Source organism: Panulirus ornatus, chromosome 55, assembly GCF_036320965.1.
Source record: "Panulirus ornatus isolate Po-2019 chromosome 55, ASM3632096v1, whole genome shotgun sequence".
Taxonomy (NCBI): Eukaryota; Metazoa; Arthropoda; class Malacostraca; order Decapoda; family Palinuridae; genus Panulirus; species Panulirus ornatus.
The window spans coordinates 13687717-13714766 of record NC_092278.1 but is presented as its reverse complement, the minus strand read 5'-3'; the positions used below and the strand labels follow the sequence as shown (position 1 = coordinate 13714766).

The 27050-nt window shown below is 42.2% G+C and overlaps 1 protein-coding gene across 1 annotated transcript in view; it reads left to right on the top strand.

The window, feature by feature from the left end:
- The window catches only part of LOC139765462 (RNA-binding protein NOB1), a 249024-nt gene that overhangs the window by 132616 nt on the left and 89358 nt on the right, over positions 1 to 27050 (top strand). Inside the window, exon 6 of the mRNA XM_071692836.1 lies at positions 1684 to 1859. Coding sequence (XP_071548937.1) covers positions 1684 to 1859 — 176 coding nt within the window. The remainder of the gene's footprint in view (positions 1 to 1683; positions 1860 to 27050) is intronic.

Genomic DNA, 27050 nt, shown 5'->3' with positions numbered 1-27050 from the left:
GTTATTGAACTGATAAAACAACTTTGCTAACACCTACCTGACAATATTCATGTGTTGCAACTGCTTTCACTTGTGAGTTGAATGTTTGAAGCCCATCATAGCCCATTGAGTTGGCAAGGTTGTTTACAGAGGATGCAAGAACTCTTACTTAAATTGATTTCCAGTGGAAAAATTGCATCATGTAGTCTGGACAGAAACATTTAGCACATTAAATTTCTGGTCAGAGGTAGCAAACTACAGAGATGCTACAGGTGAAAATCCATACCGGAATCTGTCTGAAATGGCTGTCTCTGCATTATCTTTGCCACATTCCAACTCTGACATAGAATGCACATTTAGCAATATGAATTTGGTGAAATCAAAGTTGTGCAATAAAATGAAGCTTCAAAACTTAAAGCAGTTTTTACCATAGAATATGGGTTAAAGAAATTTAACATCTGCTGTGCAAACTTAAGGATACCCAGTAATATTTTTAAGAAAAATTGGTACAGTGGACCTTACAACTCCACTTCGGATCATGCAAGCACATCACAAGCTTCCAGCAGTAGGCCTCTTCATACAATTGATGACTATGAGGAGGAAGACTGGGATACAGTTGTCACTTAGTAATTGGTAAGTGTGTTTGTTATAAACTAAGCATTATTATTTATTCAGCAGCTATGATGAAATAATTGATCTTTAATTTTTGTTTTACACTCAGCTTAACACGATATAACACAACTACAGCCAAATGAAAAAAGGGGAGAGATGATATTGTCTAGTTACTTTTGATGTAGAGTTTAATGACACTCTAGCAAATTTTAGGGTTGAGTCTAGCGACATTTGAAAATTTGAGTTGGCAACTCTGCCCTCATGCTCATGGAACAGACTGCAGAGAGAAATTCGGGTTTTGAAAGTTAATGAACTTTTTTCTCTCTCTCTCTCACTTTCTCTGAGGAAGTGTCCTGTGAGCAGTTTTTCCTCATTCTTCACTCTGCTTTTTTTATTATTATTGTTTCTTTCTCTTTCTGTGACTGCCTTGGGGGTGGTATCCATGATGTGTAAGATATGTGAGTTATGTGGTTACTTAGAGACAGGTTGGTGACATCAGCCCAGTGGCAGTTATTGACTGGCTAAGAGGATGAGCTATGGTTTTTGAATACCATTTAGTAGTCTGCAAAAGGTGTGTACAGTGCTACCTCCTCACCTGAATTGAGGCTGGATAAGATTCAAGCTGGTATATTTGCAAGAGATGGATGTCATGTTTGTTGTACATCGCTCTGGAGAGAAAGGTGTTTTCAACTTTCAAAATCCCAATTTTTTACAAAGACGTAATGGTAATGGGGCAGTGCTGACTCTGAATACCTCTGTCCATAATATGTGGGACAGATATTATGAGGAGGCAGGCTTGCCATAGTGTTTGTCCATAGATATGTACTCTTGTTAAGACCTCATAGTAAGCTAACATCCCTTCAACAATGGTGGTTGTCTTCCAAATAGGGGATCATATGAAATTTTTTTTAAGATACCTTCTTGCCTTGAGCTGCTAAGCAAAATAGCATTAGGTGTCCTTATTATTTTGAATTGTGTATAAAAAGTTTTCATACTTTTTTTTGTAAAAGTTTGCATCACCAAAATAGAGGAGATGCATTGTTTTGAATGAAACAGGGAATACTTGAGGCTAATTTATTTTTGTTCATACAGAAGAGAGTAACGTAGATGACAATACATCTGAAGATGAAAGTGATGGTGAAGGATGGATAACACCATCCAACCTGAAACAACAAAAACTTAAGAATAATTTTTTTGCGAGTGAGGAGGAGCATGAACTACCGGAAGATGTCCAAGTGGCATGTATCACTGCCGACTTTAGTATACAGGTCAGTAATGACAAAGGCTTTAATACAGGCTACTGTTTTTGGTTATGATATGTAGGAAAAGTTAAAGTACTCTTACGTATGAGAAGAATTCTTAGAGTTGACAGTTGTATGTATTTATGGATATGTATTCATGTATGAAGAAGAATTGGTGAAAATTATATGCATATTAGCATGGTATGATCTGTGTTATATATTCTTGCCCTGATTTAAGTTGGGAAGGAGTAATATATATGGTGGTTCTTAACTTTTTTTTAGTAAGGTAGGTAGTAGTTGGTTGGCAGTCACTGACCAGGGAGGTGTATTACTGGTACTACCTGCTTGGGTAATGGGAAGGTTAGTAATGGCTGTGTAGAGAGCCAGCACCAGTGGTTGTCAGTTTGCATTCCTCTGACTCAGGTAGCTGTCTTTTATTTCTACCTCAACCACACATGGACTCCTGGCATTCTTTCCACAAACATACAATATTTCCTTGTTACACATAACACTTGACAACACTTAATTCACACAACTTACTCTTTGTAACCCTAGATTCTCCTGTGGTGAGCTCTGTGTGCTAGCCCTGTCCTTTTGGCAAAATTGTAGGAGCAACTGATTGAAGTAGTAGGTAGGAACACTAGACAGAAGCATTAGGTAGAAGTAGTAAGTAGGAACATTTAGGTGTGAGCATTTGGCAGAAGTAGTAGGTTGGAACATTAGGTACAAGTAGTTGGTAGGAACATTAAGTAGGAGCCTCTGGAAATACTGTGCTAGAGTTGCCCTCTGTCAGTGGCCTGTTAAAGGTGAGGCACTAAAAGGCTGAAAAGCAGCACTGTAGGTCACTGGTTATGGAGACTCTGTTGCCATGGCCACCCCCTTGAGGGAGTTCCCATAAAGAATGGGTATCAGAAATATACATATAGATACGAAGTTTTTCTTCGAAAACCCATTTAAGTTTTTCCAAGGTTATTGTGACCCCATCCAATAATAAAAACTTATTTTATGATTATGTATTTATTAGAACCAGAAAAAAGGGTAACTGAAGGAGCCAGGGTTGCTGAATAAAACTGAGCAAAACAGCTCAGGCTGAATAATACCTTAGAAACATATATTGTTGCTAGTGAGCTGTCAACTTTGGCATTAGAATAGATACTGTATGTTTTGACTGCTATAGAAAAGTCTTATTGGCTTTATGACCTCAAGAAAAATGCTTGGCAATTTCACCAGGGTCACAACCCAAGGGTTGAGAACTCCTTATTTAGGATAACCCCTGTCTTTTCATCTGCTCAGCCCATTTGAAAGTGGTATCTAAATCTAATGCATTAGTTGTGGAGTTCCAGAAGAGATTTTTTAAAGATTTTTTATTTAATTTGAAATATATTAACTTGGTTTAAGTCCTGTAGCATGTTTAATCTCATAGTATGACATTTTTAATTAATGCTTTATATTTTTTTATACTCAACAAACTTATACCTCTGTAATTTGAGCACTCACTCTTATCCCCTTTGCCTTTGTACAATGGCACTATACACGCTTTCCGCCAATCCTCAGGCACCTCACCGTGAGTCATACATACATTAAATAACCTTACCAACCAGTCAATAATACAGTCACCCCCTTTTTTAATAAATTCCACTGCAATACCATCCAAACCTGCTGCCTTGCCGGCTTTCATCTTCCGCAAAGCTTTTACTACCTCTTCTCTGATTACCAAATCGTTTTCCCTAACCCTCTCACTTTGCACACCACCTCGACCAAAACACCCTATATCTGCCACTCTATCATCAAACACATTCAACAAACCTTCAAAATACTCACTCCATCTCCTTCTCACATCACCACTACTTGTTATCACCTCCCCATTTGCGCCCTTCACTGAAGTTCCCATTTGCTCCCTTGTCTTACGCACTTTATTTACCTCCTTCCAGAACATCTTTTTATTCTCCCTAAAATTTACTGATACTCTCTCACCCCAACTCTCATTTGCCCTTTTCTTCACCTCTTGCACCTTTCTCTTGACCTCCTGTCTCTTTCTTTTATACGTCTCCCACTCAACTGCATTTTTTCCCTGCAAAAATCGTCCAAATGCCTCTCTCTTCTCTTTCACTAATACTCTTACTTCTTCATCCCACCACTCACTACCCTTTCTAATCAACCCACCTCCCACTCTTCTCATGCCACAAGCATCTTTTGCGCAATCCATCACTGATTCCCTAAATACATCCCATTCCTCCCCCACTCCCCTTACTTCCATTGTTCTCACCTTTTTCCATTCTGTACTCAGTCTCTCCTGGTACTTCCTCACTCAAGTCTCCTTCCCAAGCTCACTTACTCTCACCACCCTCTTCACCCCAACATTCACTCTTCTTTTCTGAAAACCCATACAAATCTTCACCTTAGCCTCCACAAGATAATGATCAGACATCCCTCCAGTTGCACCTCTCAGCACATTAACATCCAAAAGTCTCTCTTTCGCGCGCCTGTCAATTAACACGTAATCCAATAACGCTCTCTGGCCATCTCTCCTACTGACATAAGTATACTTATGTATATCTGGCTTTTTAAACCAGGTATTCCCAATCATCAGTCCTTTTTCAGCACATAAATCTACTAGCTCTAGGGAGGTGAATGCAAGAGTTTTGGAAAGAGGGGCAAGTATGAAGTCTGTTGGGGATGAGAGAGCTTGGGAAGTGAGTCAGTTGTTGTTCGCTGATGATACAGCGCTGGTGGCTGATTCATGTGAGAAACTGCAGAAGCTGGTGACTGAGTTTGGTAAAGTGTGTGAAAGAAGAAAGTTAAGAGTAAATGTGAATAAGAGCAAGGTTATTAGGTACAGTAGGGTTGAGGGTCAAGTCAATTGGGAGGTGAGTTTGAATGGAGAAAAACTGGAGGAAGTGAAGTGTTTTAGATATCTGGGAGTGGATCTGGCAGCGGATGGAACCATGGAAGCGGAAGTGGATCATAGGGTGGGGGAGGGGGCGAAAATTCTGGGAGCCTTGAAGAATGTGTGGGAGTCGAGAACATTATCTCGGAAAGCAAAAATGAGTATGTTTGAAGAAATAGTGGTTCCAACAATGTTGTATGGTTGCGAGGCGTGGGCTATGGATAGAGTTGTGCGCAGGAGGATGGATGTGCTGGAAATGAGATGTTTGAGGACAATGTGTGGTGTGAGGTGGTTTGATCGAGTAAGTAACATAAGGGTAAGAGAGATGTGTGGAAATAAAAAGGGCGTGGTTGAGAGAGCAGAAGAGGGTGTTTTGAAATGGTTTGGGCACATGGAGAGAATGAGTGAGGAAAGATTGACCAAGAGGATATATGTGTCGGAGGTGGAGGGAACGAGGAGAAGAGGGAGACCAAATTGGAGGTGGAAAGATGGAGTGAAAAAGATTTTGTGTGATCGGGGCCTGAACATGCAGGAGGGTGTAAGGAGGGCAAGGAATAGAGTGAATTGGATCGATGTGGTATACCGGGGTTGACGTGCTGTCAGTGGATTGAATCGGGGCATGTGAAGCGTCTGGGTTAAACCATGGAAAGCTGTGTAGGTATGTATATTTTGCATGTGTGGACGTATGTATATACATGTGTATGGGGGTGGGTTGGGCCATTTCTTTCGTCTGTTTCCTTGTGCTACCTCGCAAACGTGGGAGACAGCAAAAAAAAAAAAGAAAAAAATTTTTATATCAGCAAAACATTTGATACTATCCCCCAATGCATTATCACACAAAAAATACTGGACTCCATTCAACACAACAATAACAAAAAGTGGTTGGCCATTATCATAGCCAGCTGTCATCTCAGTAACTAATTATGGCTTCACCTTTAAAACACTTAAATCCTACATTGACATTCTCAAGGAGCATTTCTTTATCCAACTCTTTTGTCTCTTCCTATGCTGTGTCCTATTACCTCAGGCAAACCTCAACATGTAGGTCCTTTCATACACACATGACCACAGTGACATATATGGGCATCCATGGTGTAGTGGTTAGCATTATTGACTTTGAGTCATCACAGGACAGCCAGGGGTCAGATCCGCATGGGTTCTAACCCTGGGCATGGCAGTCGGCCTACACCCAACCTAATTGATCATCCTATCCTTGGGGATGGTCAGTAAATGGGTACCTAGCTTAGGCTGGTGTGTGTGTGTGTGTTTGTGTGTGTATGTGTGTGTGTGTGTATGTGTGTGCATTTATACTTAAGAGTAAAGACATGATACATATAGAGAATGTTAAGAGATGGGGAAATACAAGTGTAAGACTTTTCACATAACCCACAAACAAAAGTCATGTAACAACAACCTGGCACCACAGTAGCAGCACCAAACTTGTAGTACTACATTATACACAGACAGACATTAATCAAGCTTACACCCTCCAGGCATCTTGAATGGACAGCCTCTCCCATTAAAGCAAAACACCAACTCTTTTAGGCATCATTTACAGCAAAAAATTCACTCCCCACATCACTGACATTAACATAAGATCAACACACAAATTAAATGCCATCAGATTTTTAACTGGCACTGGATATGGACAAGAAAAAGAAACCCTCAATATCCTCGACAAGCATTTCACATGCTCCAATTTAAACCATGCTTCACCAGCTTAGGCTTCCACTCTTTCAACAGTAAATATAACAAAGCTGCAAAGTGCTGAAAATACTGCACTCAGAACAGTCACTGGCTGCCTTGTATCCACACACACTCAACACATTCACATTGAGAAAAGATCCTCTTGACACAGTCCCACCTCATCACCTGTATGTTCCAAATGATGAGAGGAGATCTGGATTTCACACACCCCTTGTCAGGGAAGCTTCCTGGCACCTCTTAGTTTTACTGTTAGAGGAATGATTTGTAGAGATGTTTGAAAATAAGGTCATCAAGACCTGCAGTGGAACCTATTTTTTTTTTTTTCTTTATACTCTTTCTAGTCCAAAAACAGGAATCAAACAGAAAAAGAGTGCTTTTTAGATTTCTCACCTGAATGCCTACTTCTTAAACCAAAGTTGAAGATGATTACATAACAAGCATTTTTCAGCCTGTACAGTCTATTTTTCCAACAATCTACCTAGTATACTATATCCCAGAATTATTTTTTTCAAAGCTTAATGAACTGACATGGTACTTCAGGTGGTGCCTGTCAGTTTGTACTTTTTTCATACTTGATAGCTGTTTCCCATATTAGTGAGAGAGCACCAGGAACAGATGAAGAAAGGCCACATCCACTTCCATCTATTCTTTAGCTATCATTTGTAAATACATTAAAACCACAGTTCCAGAACCAGGCCCTACAGACCTAATCATCATCTACTTCAGATGCTTCATATGCACTTGTTCAGTCCATTGACAGCACATCAACCTCAGTATACCACATCATTCCAATTCACTCTTTCGTACATGCTTTTCACCCTCCTGCATGTTCAGGCCCCAATCGCTGAAAATCTTTTTCTTTCAATCCTTCCATCTCCATTTTGTTCCCCCTGTTCTCCTTGTTCCCACCATTTTTGATGGAAATATCTTCTTTTGCAACATTTCCTCATTTATTCTTTCCATATGTCCAAACCATTTCAGAAAACACTCTCTTCAGCTCTTTCAACCACATCCTTTTTATTACCACACCTCTCTTTTACCCTTTCATTGCTTACCTGACCAAACTGCCTCGCATCACACATATTTTCCTCAAGCATATCATTTCCAGCGCATCCAGTCTTCCACACAGCCTCATCTTATTTATAGCTAGCTCTCTATCTCTCTCTCTCTCTCTCTCTCTCTCTCTCTCTCTCTCTCTCTCTCTCTCTCTCTCTCTCTCTCTCTCTCTCTCTCTCTCTCTCTCTCAACTCCACATCAAGGCCAGGCCTCATGAATTTTGGAGGAAGTGAAAAAACTGTCTTATACAATGTGCAAAGAAAGAGTTATTGCGAAAGACATGAGAAGGTAGAAAGTTCCAAAGCCTCAAAGTGTAGGGAAAGAAAGAGTCATCAAAATGGCCCTCACTCAAATTGCCAATGGCTACACAGTAATCATGTGATGCAGCAGTGTGCAGAGTATTGCCTGGTCCAGCTAGTGGTAGAGGCACACAAGCAGCCAGGTCTCAGGAGCAAAAATCAAAGTAATACCTATAAAAGAGGAAAAGTAAACCACCATTGCAGCATAGGGCAATAGGGTCAAGTTGGAGGGCTTATAAGCCAGACTGATTTTGACTCAACTCTATCAAGTGAGGATGCAGAGCTAGAACCACCCCAGATGTGAATGGACAAAGACAAATCAATTCTTTGTATACACGTAGCAACTTTTCAGAAGAAAATAGATTTTGTCATCTAAACAGGATTTTTTTTTATCTTTTTTCAAGTTGCAGGCTCCAGTCATGGAAAGAAGTCCACATCGAAGCTGGGCCTTATTTGAAATATAGAAAGGCTTATGAAAGGGAAAAAGAAGAGACAAGGGAAAGCATTTACAAATTTTGGAGGAAGTGAACACTCTGTCTTTCGAAATGTGCCAGGTCATGTCTTGGGAAGGACATGAGTGAGTAGGGAGTTTAAAGCTTTGAGGTGTAGGGAAACAAGCAGTTATCAAAATGACCTACACCAGTGTTGCCAATGGCCACACGGTAATCATGTGAAGCAGCAGCTTGTCGAGTATTGTGTGGTGTACTTAGTGATGGGGCACACAAGCAACAAGTTCTCAGGAGCAAAAGCCGAAGTAATACCTATAGAAGAGGGAAAGTGAACCAACATTGCGACATAGGGCAAGTGGGGTCAAGTTTAAAGGTTATTCTGGGAGAGATTATAAGTCGGATCACTTTTGACTCAAATCTGTCGAGTAAGGATGCAGAGCTAGAATGACCACCAGATATGAGAGCCGTATTCCTTACAAGGATAGATCAATCCTTTGTGTAAATGGAGTAACTGTTTCTAAGAAAAGAAATTTCAGCATCTAAACAGCACTCCCAGTTTCTTAGAGGCAGACTTAGCTATTTCCATGATGTAGGGTTTCCAATGAAGAGTAGGTGTTACAGTAATACCAACTAAGTTCATTGAGTGAAGAGGTGGAATTACAGAACTATCAAAGGTGACAGGAAAGTTGAGAGGATTTTTCGATAAAGAGATGGGTAGAAACTGGGTCCTAGTGGCATTAAACTTGACCGATTTTTTTTTCCCCGCTTAGATATCTTGTCCAAGTATGAATTTATTGAGGAAGTTGTGTCAAGGCAAGATGCAGATAGTGTGACAGAAGGAGCAGATTTGAAGGATGTGGATGAATACACTGTTAAGGTGTCAGCATATGATTGCATTTAGTTATTTGTGGAAGAGAGGAAATTGTTGATAAAAAATAGAAAAAGTGTATAGGATAGAACTAAACCTTGAGAGACACTGCTGTTGATGGAGAAGGGTGGTGAGGCTGATCCATCAGCAACCATAGAGATAAATCAGCTGGAGAGGAAGCAAGAGATGAGGGAGTAAAGCAAGGGAGAGAAGCCAGATGAAGGGAGCTTAGAGATGAGACCCCAATGCCAAACCCTGAAGAAGCATTTGATATGTCAAAGGCAACATCATAGGATCCCCTCAAAACATTATGTAAGTCATTATAGTGATCTGAGAGAAGATTTTGAGATTCAAGGTGTTTATGGATATGGGAGTTGAAGAGGCATTCAAAGTCTTTGGAAATGGTAGATGTCAAAGCAACTGGATGATAGGTATAGGGGTTGAATTGTTCACCCTTCTTAGGGATGGGATGTACCAACTCATGCTTCCAAGAAGGAAAAGCTTTTTATCCAGAGACGGAACAGACAAGCAAGCACAGGTGCAAATTCAGAAGCCCACCCTTTTAGTACATGTGGAATAATGCCATCAGGACCATAAACCTTGCTTGTGTACAGAGAGAAGTGCTTTTTAGACAGTCTGAAAGGATGTTATGGAGTGGGGCATAGTATTAGCAAGATGAGCATCAGGAGGTAAAGGAATATTAAAGTCATCCAAGGTAGAGTTAGAGGAGAAATGGGAATCAAAGAGAGTTGCTTTGTTTATGGGAGAGACAGCTATACTACCATTAGGATGAAGAAGTGAATGAAAGGTAGAACAACATTAGTTGTTAATGATGCCATTAGCTAGAAATCAGAAAGGCTTATCAGTGTATGACTAGGAGAGGTTATCGCACTTTCTTTGAATATAGGAACTATTTGCCCCATTTATTTGGAGTGATTATGGGCAGGGAGAAATGATGAATGTAAGTCAAAGGAGAGGTAGACTTAGCTATTTCCATATACCAAGTATATTCAATGAGTCTAGAGGCAGAATTACAGAACTGATGAAGGACAGACAACAGTTATGAGGAGTTTAGAGAGATGGGTAGAAACTGGTTCTTTGAGGTTATTATTATACTTTGTCGCTGTCTCCCGCGTTTGCGAGGTAGCGCAAGGAAACAGACGAAAGAAATGGCCCAACCCCCCCCCCATACACATGTATATACATACGTCCACACACGCAAATATACACACCTACACAGCTTTCCATGGTTTACCCCAGACGCTTCACATGCCCTGATTCAATCGACTGACAGCATGTCAACCACGGTATACCACATCGCTCCAATTTACTCTATTCCTTGCCCTCCTTTCACCCTCCTGCATGTTCAGGCCCCGATCACACAAAATCTTTTTCACTCCATCTTTCCACCTCCAATTTGGTCTCCCTCTTCTCCTCATTCCCTCCACCTCCGACACATATATCCTCTTGGTCAATCTTTCCTCACTCATTCTCTCCATGTGCCCAAACCACTTCAAAACACCCTCTTCTGCTCTCTCAACCACGCTCTTTTTATTTCCACACATCTCTCTCACCCTTACGTTACTCACTCGATCAAACCACCTCACACCACACATTGTCCTCAAACATCTCATTTCCAGCACATCCATCCTCCTGCGCACAACTCTATCCATAGCCCACACCTCGCAACCATACAACATTGTTGGAACCACTATTCCTTCAAACATACCCATTTTTGCTTTCCGAGATTATGTTCTCGACTTCCACACATTCTTCAAGGCCCCCAGAATTTTCGCCCCCTCCCCCACCCTATGATCCACTTCCGCTTCCATGGTTCCATCCGCTGCCAGATCCACTCCCAGATATCTAAAGCACTTCACTTCCTCCAGTTTTTCTCCATTCAAACTCACCTCCCAATTGACTTGACCCTCAACCCTACTATACCTAATAACCTTGCTCTTTTTCACATTTACTCTTAACTTTCTTCTTTCACACACTTTACCAAACTCAGTCACCAGCTTCTGCAGTTTCTCACTTGAATCAGCCACCAGCGCAGTATCATCAGCGAACAACAACTGACTCACTTCCCAAGCTCTCTCATCCCCAACAGACTTCATACTTGCCCCTCTTTCCAAAACTCTTGCATTTACCTCCCTAACAACCCCATCCATAAACAAATTAAACAACCATGGAGACATCACACACCCCTGCCGCAAACCTACATTCACTGAGAACCAATCACTTTCCTCTCTTCCTACACGTACACACGCCTTACATCCTCGATAAAAACTTTTCACTGCTTCTAACAACTTTCCTCCCACACCATATATTCTTAATACCTTCCACAGAGCATCTCTATCAACTCTATCATATGCCTTCTCCAGATCCATAAATGCTTCATACAAATCCATTTGCTTTTCTAAGTATTTCTCACATACATTCTTCAAAGCAAACACCTGATCCACACATCCTCTACCACTTCTGAAACCACACTGCTCTTCCCCAATCTGATGCTCTGTACATGCCTTCACCCTCTCAATCAATACCCTCCCATATAATTTACCAGGAATACTCAACAAACTTATACCTCTGTAATTTGAGCACTCACTCTTATCCCCTTTGCCTTTGTACAATGGCACTATGCATGCATTCTGCCAATCCTCAGGCACCTCACCATGAGTCATACATACATTAAATAACCTTACCAACCAGTCAACAATACAGTCACCCCCTTTTTTAATAAATTCCACTGCAATACCATCCAAACCTGCTGCCTTGCCGGCTTTCATCTTCCGCAAAGCTTTCACTACCTCTTCTCTGTTTACCAAATCATTTTCCCTAACCCTCTCACTTTGCACACCACCTCGACCAAAACACCCTATATCTGCCACTCTATCATCAACCACATTCAACAAGCCTTCAAAATACTCACTCCATCTCCTTCTCACATCACCACTACTTGTTATCACCTCCTCATTTGCGCCCTTCACTGAAGTTCCCATTTGCTCCCTTGTATTACGCACTTTATTTACCTCCTTCCAGAACATCTTTTTATTCTCCCTAAAATTTAATGATACTCTCTCACCCCAACTCTCATTTGCCCTTTTTTTCGCCTCTTGCACCTTTCTCTTGACCTCCTGTCTCTTTCTTTTATACATCTCCCACTCAATTGCATTTTTTCCCTGCAAAAATCGTCCAAATGCCTCTCTCTTCTCTTTCACTAATACTCTTACTTCTTCATCCCACCACTCACTACCCTTTCTAATCAACCCACCTCCCACTCTTCTCATGCCACAAGCATCTTTTGCGCAATCCATCACTGATTCCCTAAATACATCCCATTCCTCCCCCACTCCCCTTACTTCCATTGTTCTCACCTTTTTCCATTCTGTACTCAGTCTCTCCTGGTACTTCCTCACACAGGTCTCCTTCCCAAGCTCACTTACTCTCACCACCCTCTTCACCCCAACATTCACTCTTCTTTTCTGAAAACCCATACAAATCTTCACCTTTGCCTCCACAAGATAATGATCAGACATCCCTCCAGTTGCACCTCTCAGCACATTTACATCCAAAAGTCTCTCTTTCGCACGCCTGTCAATTAACACGTAATCCAATAACGCTCTCTGGCCATCTCTCCTACTTACATAAGTATACTTATGTATATCTCGCTTTTTAAACCAGGTATTCCCAATCATCAGTCCTTTTTCAGCACATAAATCTACAAGCTCTTCACCATTTCCATTTACAACACTGAACACCCCATGTATACCAGTTATTCCCTCAACTGCCACATTACTCACCTTTGCATTCAAATCACCCATCACTATAACCCGGTCTCGTGCATCAAAACCACTAACACACTCATTCAGCTGCTCCCAAAACACTTGCCTCTCATGATCTTTCTTCTCATGCCCAGGTGCATATGCACCAATAATCACCCACCTCTCTCCATCAACTTTCAGTTTTACCCATATTAATCGAGAATTTACTTTCTTACATTCTATCACATACTCCCACAACTCCTGTTTCAGGAGTATTGCTACTCCTTCCCTTGCTCTTGTCCTCTCACTAACCCCTGACTTTACTCCCCAGACATTCCCAAACCACTCTTCCCCTTTACCCTTGAGCTTCGTTTCACTCAGAGCCAAAACATCCAGGTTCCTTTCCTCAAACATACTACCTATCTCTCCTTTTTTCACATCTTGGTTACATCCACACACATTTAGGCACCCCACTCTGAGCCTTCGAGGAGGATGAGCACTCCCCGCATGACTCCTTCTTCTGTTTCCCATTTTAGAAAGTTAATTCAAGGAGGGGAGGATTTCTGGCCCCCCGCTCCCGTCCCCTCTAGTCGCTTTCTACGACACGCGAGGAATACGTGGGAAGTATTCTTTCACCCCTATCCCCAGGGATAATATACATATATATATACATATACACATACACACACATACACATACACACGCACATATACACACACACACATACATATATATACATATGAAAAATGTAAGAAACAATTTAGAAAACTGAAACTTCTAGCTTGAAATGAATGAAAAAAATGAATGTCACATAATTGTTCAACCTCTGGCTATGGAAAAAGGAAATGTATAATTTATTTACACAAACGTCAATAGTAGTTCTCGTCAATTTAACCACTGTATCAATAAGCTTCAATGTCTAAGCTACATTTTTTCTCCAATTTCACTATTTTCTTGTCAAAACACCATGTATGGAAACTATCACTCCAGTAACACAACTATAAACATTTACTTCCCCTTTAAAAAAAAGTTCTGGGGAAGTCTGAATTAGGATTATTATAAAGAAGAAATAAAGTAAGGTAGGTCGAGTAGTACGAGGCAGACTTGGCAGAGGTCCTGTGATGCTGATGATGTTAAGCGTCAGATGAAGAATTACAAGGGAGAATTACAAGGCTGCCGAGCCGACATGAAGATCCTGGACGTCGCAGATGCACAGGTGGTAGGTCGATTCCGTCTCCTTCTCGTGTTGGGGCTCCTGTGGCTGCTGCTGACGGATGGAGTCCCTCAACTTCTGCAGCTGAGCTATGATCTCCGTGATGCGCTTCTCCTTGGAGTGGAGCGCCTCCGGGTCGGCGCTGAGGAGCTGGGTCATGGAGGCCAGAGGGTCTCCCATGGGAACCCCGCCGCTGGAGGACACGGGAGGGCTTGGGGGAGCCGTGCGAGCCTCCGGAGGTTTACTACTCTCTCGTTCTCGTTTTGCTCTCTCTGCGTCGTCGATCGTACTGTGGCTCATCTTGGAAGTGAGGCGTTTGAGCACATCGTCCATGGACTTCCTGGCTGCGTTGACCAGCCAGTTCTTTGAGGTATTAGACTTAATTAGATTTTGTTTACCCCACTGAGATATCCTGTTCAAGTCTGAGTTTATTAAGGAAGGTATGTCAAAACGAGTTGCAGATCAAGTGAGAAAAGAAGGAGCAGATGAATGCAGTGTTGAGTCATCAGCATATGAGTACATTTGGTTCTTGGTGAAAGAGAGTAAATTGTTTAAAAAATTGAGAAAAAGTGTACGGAACAGGACAAAACCTTGAGATATACTGCTACTGATGGAGATATGGGGGGAAGCTCATCCATCAACAACCACAGAGATAGACTGGCTAGAGAGGATGCTAGATATGAACCAGCAAACTGAGAGGAAAGCAAAAAGAGGGAGCATAGAGATGGACCCCAATACCACACCCAATCAAAAGCTTTGGATATGTCAAGGGCAACTAAACAAGACTGCTCAAAATCTTTCAGGGATGATGACCAGACATTAGTTTGATAGGAAAGAATATCACTAGTGGATCTGGCCTTACAGAAGCTATACTGATGATTAGAGAGATTGTGAGATTGAATATGTCTCTGGATATGGGAGTTGAGGATGGCTACAAAGACTTAAGAATAGAAATGATAGATGTCAAAGCAATAGAGGGGTCAGAATGGTCACCCTTCTTAGGGACACTTCTCTTAGGGATGGGATTATCAGTTCATGCTTCCATGGTAAAAGGTGGAAGAGGCAACACTGGTGCCAGACCAACCTTCAGCCTTGTTGTATGCTTTGGTTAATTCCTCTGGTAATTTCTGGGTACCTTAACCTTGTTATGGGATTCCTAAAACAAAGGGCTGGATTATGTAATTTGCATGTTTGGGTTTTCTTAAAGACTATTGCAAGCTGAAGTTTGTAAACTGATTAGCACTTGGCCTTGTGCATAACACTGAGCCTTTTACCCAAAACATCACGTATGTGTCTGGAGACTTTTCAGTCCTTCCAGCTGTTCATGACCATGAAGTTATGAACACTGCACGTTTAGTTTCTTTTTCTAGCCTATTTCACAAACACATGGCTAGTTAAACTCTTGTATCTTATAACAGGGCTTTTCAAGAACCTGATTCTGTGGGTTTTTAATGATTTTGTTAGGCCCTTCTAGGGTGAACTTTCTTTTTTTTTTAATATACATTTATTTATTTATTTTGCTTTGTCGCTGTCTCCCGCATTAGCGAGATAGCGCAAGGAAACAGATGAAAGAATGGCCCAACCCATCCACATACACATGTATATACAAACACGTCCACTTACGCAAATATACATACCTAAACATCTCAACATATATATACACACACAGACATATACATATATACACATGTACATAATTCATACTGTCTGCCTTTATTCATTCCCATTGCCACCCCGCCACACATGGAATAACAACCCCCTCCCCCCTCATGTGTGCGAGATAGTGCTAGGAAAAGACAACAAAGGCCACATTCGTTCACAGTCAGTCTCTAGCTGTCATATAATAATGCACCGAAACCACAGCTCCCTTTCCACATCCAGGCCCCACAAAACTTTCTATGGTTTACCCCAGACACTTCACATGCCCTGGTTCAATCCATTGACAGCATGTCAACCCCGGTATACCACATTGTTCCAATTCAATCTATTCCTTGCATGCCTTTCACCCTCCTGCATGTTCAGGACCCGATCACTCAAAATCTTTTTCACTCCATCTTTCCACCTCCAATTTGGTCTCCCACTTCTCCTTGTTCCCTCCACCTCTGACACATATATCTTCTTGGTCAATCTTTCCTCACTCATTCTCTCCATGTGACCAAACCCTTTCAAAACACCCTCTTCTGCTCTCTCAACCACACTCTTTTTATTACCACACATCTCTCTTACCCTTACATTACTTACTCGATCAAACCACCTTACACCACATATTGTCCTCAAACTTCTCATTTCCAGCACATCCACCCTCCTGCGCACAACTCTATCCTTAGCCCATGCCTCGCAACCATATAACATTGCTGGAACCACTATTCCTTCAGACATACCCATTTTTGCTTTCCGAGATAATGTTCTTGACTTCCACACATTCTTCAAAGCTCCCAGAATTTTCGCCCCCTTCCCCAACCTATGATTCACTTCCACTTCCATGGTTCCATTCCCTGCCAAATCCACTCCCAGATATCTAAAACACTTCACTTCCTCCAGTCTTTCTCCATTCAAACTTACCTCCCAATTAACTTGACCCTCAACCTTACTGTACCTAATGACCTTGCTCTTATTCACATTTACTCTCAGCTTTCTTCTTTCACACACTTTGCCAAACTCAGTCACCAGCTTCTGCAGTTTCTCACATGAATCAGCCACCAGCGCTGTATCATCAGCGAACAACAACTGACTCACTTCCCAAGCTCTCTCATCCACAACAGACTGCATACTTGCCCCTCTTTCCAAAACTCTTGCATTCGCCTCCCTAACAACCCCATCTATAAACAAATTAAACAACCATGGAGACATCACACACCCCTGCTGCAAGCCTACATTCACTGAGAACCAATCACTTTCCTCTCTTCCTACACGTACACATGCTTTACATCCTCGAAAAAAACTTTTCCCTGCTTCTAACAACTTCCCTCCCACTCCATATATTCTTAATACCTTCCACAGAGCATCTCTATCAACTCTATCATGTGCCTACTTCAGATCCATAAATGCTACATACAAATCCATTTGCTTTTCTAAGTATTCCTCACACACATTCTTCAAAGCAAACACCTGATCCACACATCCTCTACCACTTCTGAAACCACACTGCTTTTCCCTAATCTGATGCTCTGTACATGCCTTCACCTTCTCAATCAATACCCTTCCATATAATTTCCCAGGAATACTCAACTAACTTATACCTCTGTAATTTGAGCACTCACTCTTATCCCCTTTGCCTTTGTACAGTGGCACTATGCAAACATTCTACCAATCCTCAGGCACCTCACCATGAGTCATACATACATTAAATAACCTCACCAACCAGTCAACAATACAGTCACCCCCTTTTTTGATAAAGTCCACTGCAATGCCATCCAAACCTGCTGCCTTGCCGGCTTTCATATTCCGCAAAGCTTTTAGTACCTCTTCTATTTTTACCAAACCATTTTCCCTAACCCTCTCACTTTGCACACCACCTCGACCAAAACACCCTATATCTGCCACTCTATCATCAAACACATTCAACAAACCTTCAAAATACTCACTCCATCTCCTCACATCACCACTTTGTTCCCATTTGTTCCCTTGTCTTACACACTTTATTTACCTCCTTCCAAACATCTTTTTATTCTCCCTAGAATTTAATGATACTCTCTCACCCCAACTCTCATTTGTCCTGTTTTTCACCTCTTGTACCTTTCTCTTGACCTCCTGCCTTTTTCTTTTATGCACCTCCAAGTCATTTGCAATATTTCCCTGCAAAAATCATCCAAATGCCTCTCTCTTCTCTTTCACTAATAATCTTACTTCTTCATCCCACCACTCACTACCCTATCTAATCAACCCACCTCCCACGCTTCTCATGCCACAAGCATCTTTTGCGCAAGCCATGACTGCTTCCCTAAATACATCCCATTCCTCCCCCACTCCCCTTACATCCTTTGTTCTCATCTTTTTCCATTCTGTACTCACTCTCTCCTGGTACTTTCTCACACAAGTCTCCTTCCCAATCTCACTTAGTGTCACCACTCTTTTCACCCCAAAATTCTCTTTTCTTTTCTGAAAACCTCTACAAATCTTCACCTTTGCCTCCACAAGATAATGATCAGACATCCCTCTAGTTGCACCTCTCAGCACATTAACATCCAAAAGTCTCTCTTTCACGCGCCTATCAATTAACACGTAATCCAATAACACTCTCTGGCCATCTCTCCTACTTACATACGTTTCTTTATTTTATTCATTTTGCTTTGTTGCTGTCTCCCGCATTAGCGAGGTAGCGCAAGGAAACAGATGAAAGAATGGCCCAACCCACCCACATACACATGTATATACATACACGTCCACACACGCAGATGTACATACCTATACATCTCAATGTATACATATATATACACACACAGACATGTACGTATATACACACGTACATAATTCATACTGCCTGCCTCTATCCATTACCACCGCCACATCGCCACACATGAAATAGCAACCCTCTCCCCTCTCATGTGTGCGAGGTAGTGCTAGGAAAAGACAACAAAGGCCCTATTCATTCACACTCAGTCTCTAGCTGTCATGTAATAATGCACCGAAACCACAGCTCCCTTCCCACATCCAGGCCCCACAGAACATTCCATGGTTTACCCCAGACGTTTCACATGCCCTGGTTCAATCCATTGACAGCACGTCGACCCCGGTATACCACATCATTAATTCACTCTATTCCTTGCACGCCTTTCACCCTCCTGCATGTTCAGGCCCCAATCACTCAAAATCTTTTTCACTCCATCTTTCCACCTCCAATTTGGTCTCCCATTTCTCCTCATTCCCTCCACCTCTGACACATATATCCTCTTGGTCAATCTTTCCTCACTCATTCTCTCCATGTGACCAAACCATTTCAAAACACCCTATGTGCTCTTTTAACCACACTCTTTAATATTACCACACATCTCTCTTTCCCTTTCATTACTTACTCGATCAAACCACCGCACACCACACACACACACACACACACACACATATATATTTATTTTATTTTGCTTTGTCGCTGTCTCCCGCGTCAGCGAGGTAGCGCGAGGAAACAGACGAAAGAATGGCCCAACCCACCCACATACACATGTATATACATACACGTCCACACACGCAAATATACATACCTATACATCTCAACGTATACATATATATACACACTCAGACATATACATATATACACATGTACATAATTCATACTGTCTGCCTTTATTCATTCCCATTGCCACCATGCCACATGAAATAACAACCCCCTCCCCCCTCATGTGCATGAGGTAGCACTAGGAAGACAACAAAGGCCCCATTCGTTCACACTCAGTCTCTAGCTGTCATGTAATAATGCACCGAAACCACAGCTCCCTTTCCACATCCAGGCCCCACAGAACTTTCCATGGTTTACCCCAGACGCTTCATATGCCCTTGTTCAATCTATTGACAGCACGTCAACCCCGGTATACCACATCGTTCCAATTCATTCTATTCCTTGCACGCCTTTCACCCTCCTGCATGTTCAGGCCCTGATCACTCAAAATCTTTTTCACTCCATCTTTCCACCTCCAATTTGGTCTCCCACTTCTCCTCGTTCCCTCCACCTCTGTCACATATGTCCTCTTGGTCAATCTTTCCTCACTCATTCTCTCCATGTGACCAAACCATTTCAAAATACCCTCTTCTGCTCTCTCAACCACACTCTTTTTATCACCACACATCTCTCTTACCCTATTATTAATTACTCGATCAAACCACCTCACACCACACATTGTCCTCAAACATCTCATTTCTAGCTCATCCACCCTCCTCTGCACAACTCTATCTGCCTACGCCTTGCAACCATACAGTATTGTTGGAAGCACTGTTCCTTCAAACATACCCATTTTTGCTTTCCGAGATAATGTTCTCGACTTCCACACATTCTTCAAGGCTCCCAGAATTTTCGCCCCCTTCCCCAACCTACGATTCACTTCCGCTTCCATGGTTCCATCCGCTGCCAAATCCACTATCAGATATCTAAGACACTTTACTTCCTCCAGTTTTTCTCCATTCAAACTTACCTCCCAATTGACTTGGCCCTCAACCCCACTGTACCTAATAACCTTGCTCTTATTCACATTTACTCTCAACTTTCTTCTTTCACACAATTTACCAAACTCGGTCACCAGCCTCTGCAGTTTCTCACATGAATCAGCCACCAGCGCTGTATCATCAGCGAACAACTGACTCACTTCCCAAGCTCTCTCATCCACAACAGACTGCATACTTGCCCCTCTTTCCAAAACCCTTGCATTCACCTCCCTAACAACCCCATCCATAAACAAAGTAAACAACCATGGAGACATCACACACCCCTTCCGCAAACCTACATTCATTGAGAACCAATCACTTTCCTCTCTTCCTACATGTACACATGCCTTATATCTTCGATAAAAACTTTTCACTGCTTCTAACAACTTGCCTCCCACACCATATATTCTTAATACCTTCCACAGAGCATCTCTGTCAACTCTATCATATGCCTTCTCCAGATCCATAAATGCTACATACAAATCCATTTGCTTTTCTAAGCATTTCTCACATACATTCTTCAAAGCAAACACCTGATCCACACATCCTCTACCACTTCTGAAACCACAGTGCTCTTCCCCAATCTGATGCTCTGTACATGCCTTCACCCTCTCAATCAATACCCTCCCATATAATTTCCCAGGAATACCCAACAAACTTATACCTCTGTAATTTGAGCACTCACCTGTCTCCCCTTTGCCTTTGTACAGTGGCACTATATACTTATGTACTTATGTATATCTCTCTTTTTAAACCAGGTATTCCCAATCACCAGTCCTTTTTCAGCACATAAATCTACAAGCTCTTCACCATTTCCATTTACAATGCTGAACACCCCATGTACACCAATTATTCCCTCAACTGCCACATTACTCGCCTTTGCATTCAAATCACCCATCACTATAACCCGGTCTCGTGCATCAAAACTACTAACACACTCACTCAGCTGCTCCCAAAACACTTGCCTCTCATGATCTTTCTTCTCATGCCCAGGTGCATATGCACCGATAATCACCCATCTCTCTCAATCATCTTTCAGTTTTACCCATATCACTCTAGAGGTTACTTTCTTACATTCCGTCACGTACTCCCACTACTCTTGTTTCAAGAATAGTGCTACTCCTCCCCTTGCTCTTATCTTCTCACTAACTCGTGACTTTACTCCCAAGACATTCCCAAACCACTCTTCCCCTTGAGCTTCGTTTCACTCAGAGCCAAAACATCCAGGTTCCTTTCCTCAAACATACTACCTATCTCTCCTTTTTTCTCATCTTGGTTTCATCCACACACATTTAGACACCACAATCTGAGCCTTCGAGGAGGATGAGCACTCCCCGCATGACACCTTCTTCTGTTTCCCATTTTAGAAAGTTAAAATACAAAGAGGGGAGGGTTTCCAGCCTCCCGCTCCCATCCCCTTTAGTCGCCTTCTACGACACGTGAGGAATGCGTGGGAAGTATTTTTATCCCTTATCCCAAGGGATACTCACTTTATCTTCTCACATCACCACTACTTGTTATCACCTCAATCAGTACCCTCCTATATAATTTTCCAGGAATACTCCACAAACTTAGACCTCTGTAATTTTAACACTCACTTTCATCCCTTTTGCCTTTGTACAATGGCACTATGCAAGCATTCCACCAGTCCTCAGGTATCTCACCATGGTCATACATACATTGAATAATCTTACCAACCAGTCAACAATCCAGTCAACAATACAGTCACCCCCTTTTTTAATAAATTCCGCTGCAATACCATCCAAACCCGCTGCCTTGCTGGCTGTCATCTTCCGCAAAGCTTTTACTACCTCTTCTCTGTTTACCAAATCATTCTCCCTAATCCTCTCACTTTGCATACCGCCTCAACCAAAACATCCCATATCTGTCACTCCATCATCAAACACATTCAACAAACCTTCAAAATACTCACTCCATCTCCTCACATCACCACTACTTGTTATCACTTCCCCATTAGCCCCCTTCACTGATGTTCCCATTTGTTCCCTTGTCTTACACAATTTATTTACCTCCTTCCAAATATCTTTTTATTCTCCCTAGAATTTAATGATACTCTCTCACCCCAACTCTCATTTGCCCTCTTTTTCACCTCTTGTACCTTTCTCTTGACCTCCTGCCTCTTTCTTTTATGCACCTCCAAGTCATATGCAATATTTCCCTGCAAAAATCGTCCAAGTGCCTCTCTCTTCTCTTTCACTAATAATCTTACTTCTTCATCCCATCACTCACTACCCTTTCTAATCAACCCACCTCCCACGCTTCTCATGCCACAAGCATCTTCTGCGCAAGTCATGACTGATTCCCTAAATACATCCCATTCCTCCCCCACTCCCCTTACATCCTTTGTTCTCACCTTTTTCCATTCTGTACTCAGTCTCTCCTTGTACTTCCTAACACAAGTCTCCTTTCCAAGCTCACTTACTCTCACCACTCTTTTCACCCCAACATTCTCTCTTCTTTTCTGAAAACCTCTACAAATCTTCACCTTCGCCTCCACAAGATAATGATCAGACATCCCTCTAGTTGCACCTCTCAGCACATTAACATCCAAAAGTCTCTCTTTGGCGCGCCTATCAATTAACACGTAATCCAATAACGCTCTCTGGCCATCTCTCCTACTTACATACATTTCTTTATTTTACTCATTTTGCTTTGTTGCTGTCTCCTGCATTAGCGAGGTAGCGCAAGGAAACAGATGAAAGAATGGCCCAACCCACCCACATACACATGTATATACATACACGTCCACACACGCAAATATACATACCTATACATCTCAATGTATACATATATATACACACACAGACATATACGTATATACACATGTACATAATTCATACTGCCTGCCTCTATCCATTACCATCGCCACATCGCCACACATGAAATAACAACCCTCTCCCCTCTCATGTGTGCAAGGTAGCGCTAGGAAAAGACAACAAAGGCCCTATTCATTCACACTCAGTCTCTAGCTGTCATGTAATAATGCACCGAAACCACAACTCCCTTTCCACATCCAGGCCCCACAGAACATTCCATGGTTTACCCCAGACGTTTCACATGCCCTGGTTCAATCCATTGACAGCACGTCGACCCCGGTATACCACATCGTTAATTCACTCTATTCCTTGCACGCCTTTCACCCTCCTGCATGTTCAGGCCCCGATCACTCAAAATCTTTTTCACTCCATCTTTCCACCTCCAATTTGGTCTCCCATTTTTCCTCATTCCCTCCACCTCTGACACATATATCCTCTTGGTAAGTCTTTCCTCACTCATTCTCTCCATGTGACCAAACCATTTCAAAACACCCTCTCTGCTCTTTTAACCACACTTTAATATTACCACACATCTCTCTTTTCCTTTCATTAATTACTCGATCAAACCACCTCACACCACACACACACACACACACACACACACATATATATATATATATTTATTTTATTTTGTTTTGTCGCTGTCTCCTGCGTTAGTGACGTAGCGCGAGGAAACAGACGAAAGAATGGCCCAACCCACCCACATACACATGTATATACATACACGTCCACACACGCAAATATACATACCTATACATCTCAACGTATACATATATATATACACACTCAGACATATACATATATACACATGTACATAATTCATACTGTCTGCCTTTATTCATTCCCATTGCCACCATGCCACACATGAAATAACAACCCCCTCCCCCCTCATGTGCATGAGGTAGCACTAGGAAGACAACAAAGGCCCCATTCGTTCACACCCAGTCTCTAGCTGTCATGTAATAATGCACCGAAACCACAGCTCCCTTTCCACATCCAGGCCCCACAGAACTTTCCATGGTTTACCCCAGACGCTTCATATGCCCTGGTTCAATCTATTGACAGCACGTCAACCCCGGTATACCACATTGTTCCAGTTCACTCTATTCCTTGCACGCCTTTCACCCTCCTGCATGTTCAGGCCCCGATCACTCAAAATCTTTTTCACTCCATCTTTCCACCTCCAATTTGGTCTCCCACTTCTCCTCGTTCCCTCCACCTCTGTCACATATGTCCTCTTGGTCAATCTCTCCTCACTCATTCTCTCCATGTGACCAAACCATTTCAAAATACCCTCTTCTGCTCTCTCAACCACGCTCTTTTTATCACCACACATCTCTCTTACCCTATTATTACTTACTCAATCAAACCACCTCACACCACATATTGTTCTCAAACATCTCATTTCTAGCTCATCCACCCTCCTCTGCACAACTCTATCTGCCCACGCCTTGCAACCATACAATATTGTTGGAAGCACTGTTCCTTCAAACATACCCATTTTTGCTTTCCGAGATAATGTTCTCAACTTCCAGACATTCTTCAAGGCTCCCAGAATTTTCGCCCCTCCCCCACCCTACGATTCACTTCTGCTTCCATGGTTCCATCCGCTGCCAAATCCACTATCAGATATCTAAGACACTTTACTTCCTCCAGTTTTTCTCCATTCAAACTTACCTCCCAATTGACTTGACCCTCAACCCTACTGTACCCAATAACCTTGCTCTTATTCACATTTACTCTCAACTTTCTTCTTTCACACAATTTACCAAACTCAGTCACCAGCCTCTGCAGTTTCTCACATGAATCAGCCACCAGCGATGTATCATCAGTGAACAACTGACTCACTTCCCAAGCTCTCTCATCCACAACAGACTGCATACTTGCCCCTCTTTCCAAAACCCTTGCATTCACCTCCCTAACAACCCCATCCATAAACAAAGTAAACAACCATGGAGACATCACGCACCCCTGCCGCAAACCTACATTCATTGAGAACCAATCACTTTCCTCTCTTCCTACATGTACACATGCCTTACATCTTCGATAAAAACTTTTCACTGCTTCTAACAACTTGCCTCCCACACCATATATTCTTAATACCTTCCACAGAGCATCTCTATCAACTCTATCATATGCCTTCTCCAGATCCATAAATGCTACATACAAATCCATTTGCTTTTCTAAGTATTTCTCACATACATTCTTCAAAGCAAACACCTGATCCACACATCCTCTACCACTTCTGAAACCACAGTGCTCTTCCCCAATCTGATGCTCTGTACATGCCTTCACCCTCTCAATCAATACCCTCCCATATGATTTCCCAGGAATACTCAACAAACTTATACCTCTGTAATTTGAACACTCACCTTTGTCCCCTTTGCCTTTGTACAGTGGCACTGTATACTTATGTACTTATGTATATCTCTCTTTTTAAACCAGGTATTCCCAATCACCAGTCCTTTTTCAGCACATAAATCTACAAGCTCTTCACCATTTCCATTTACAACGCTGAACACCCCATGTACACCAATTATTCCCTCAACTGCCACATTACTTGCCTTTGCATTCAAATCACCCATCACTATAACCCGGTCTCATGCATCAAAACTACTAACACACTCACTCAGTTGCTCCCAAAACACTTGCCTCTCATGATCTTTCTTCTCATGCCCAGGTGCATATGCACCGATAATCACCCATCTCTCTCCATCATCTTTCAGTTTTACCAATATCAATCTAGAGGTTACTTTCTTACACTCTGTCACGTACTCCCACCACTCTTGTTTCAAGAGTAGTGCTCCTCCTCCCCTTGCTCTTATCCTCTCACTAACTCGTAACTTTACTCCCAAGACATTCCCAGACCACTCTTCCCCTTGAGCTTCGTTTCACTCAGAGCCAAAACATCCAGGTTCCTTTCCTCAAACATGCTACCTATCTCTCCTTTTTTCTCATCTTGGTTTCATCCACACACATTTAGACACCACAATCTGAGCCTTCGAGGAGGATGAGCACTCCCCGCGTGACACCTTCTTCTGTTTCCCATTTTAGAAAGTCAAAATACAAAGAGGGGAGGGTTTCCAGCCTCCCGCTCCCATCCCCTTTAGTCGCCTTCTACGACAAGTGAGGAATGCGTGGGAAGTATTTTTATCCCCTATCCCAAGGGATACTCACTTTATCTTCTCACATCACCACTACTTGTTATCACCTCAATCAGTACCCTCCTATATGATTTTCCAGGAATGCTCCACAAACTTAGACCTCTGTAATTTTAGCACTCACTTTCATCCCTTTTGCCTTTGTACAATGGCACTATGCAAGCATTCCGGCAGTCCTCAGGCATCTCACCATGGGTCATACATACATTAAATAATCTTACCAACCAGTCAACAATACAGTCACCCCCTTTTTTAATAAATTCCGCTGCAATACCATCCAAACCCGCTGCCTTGCTGGCTTTCATCTTCCGCAAAGCTTTTACTACCTCTTCTCTGTTTACCAAATCATTCTCCCTAACCCTCTCACTTTGCATACCACCTCAACCAAAACATCCCATATCTGTCACTCTATCATCAAACTCATTCAACAAACCTTCAAAATACTCACTCCATCTCCTTTTCACATCACCACTACTTGTTATCTCTTTCCCATTAGCCCCCTTCACTGATGCTCCCATTTGTTCCCTTGTATTATGCACTTTATTTACCTCCTTCCAAAACATCTTTTTATTTATATATTTATTTATTATACTTTGTCGCTGTCTCCCGCGTTAGCGAGGTAGCGCAAGGAAATAGACGAAAGAATGGCCCAACCCACCCACATACACATGCATATACATACACGTCCACACGCAGCACATATACATACCTATACATCTCAACGTATACATACATATACACACACAGACATATACATATATACTGTACACATGTACATAATTCATACTGTCTGCCCTTATTCATTCTCGTCGCCACCCCGCCACACATGAAATGACAACCCCCTCCCC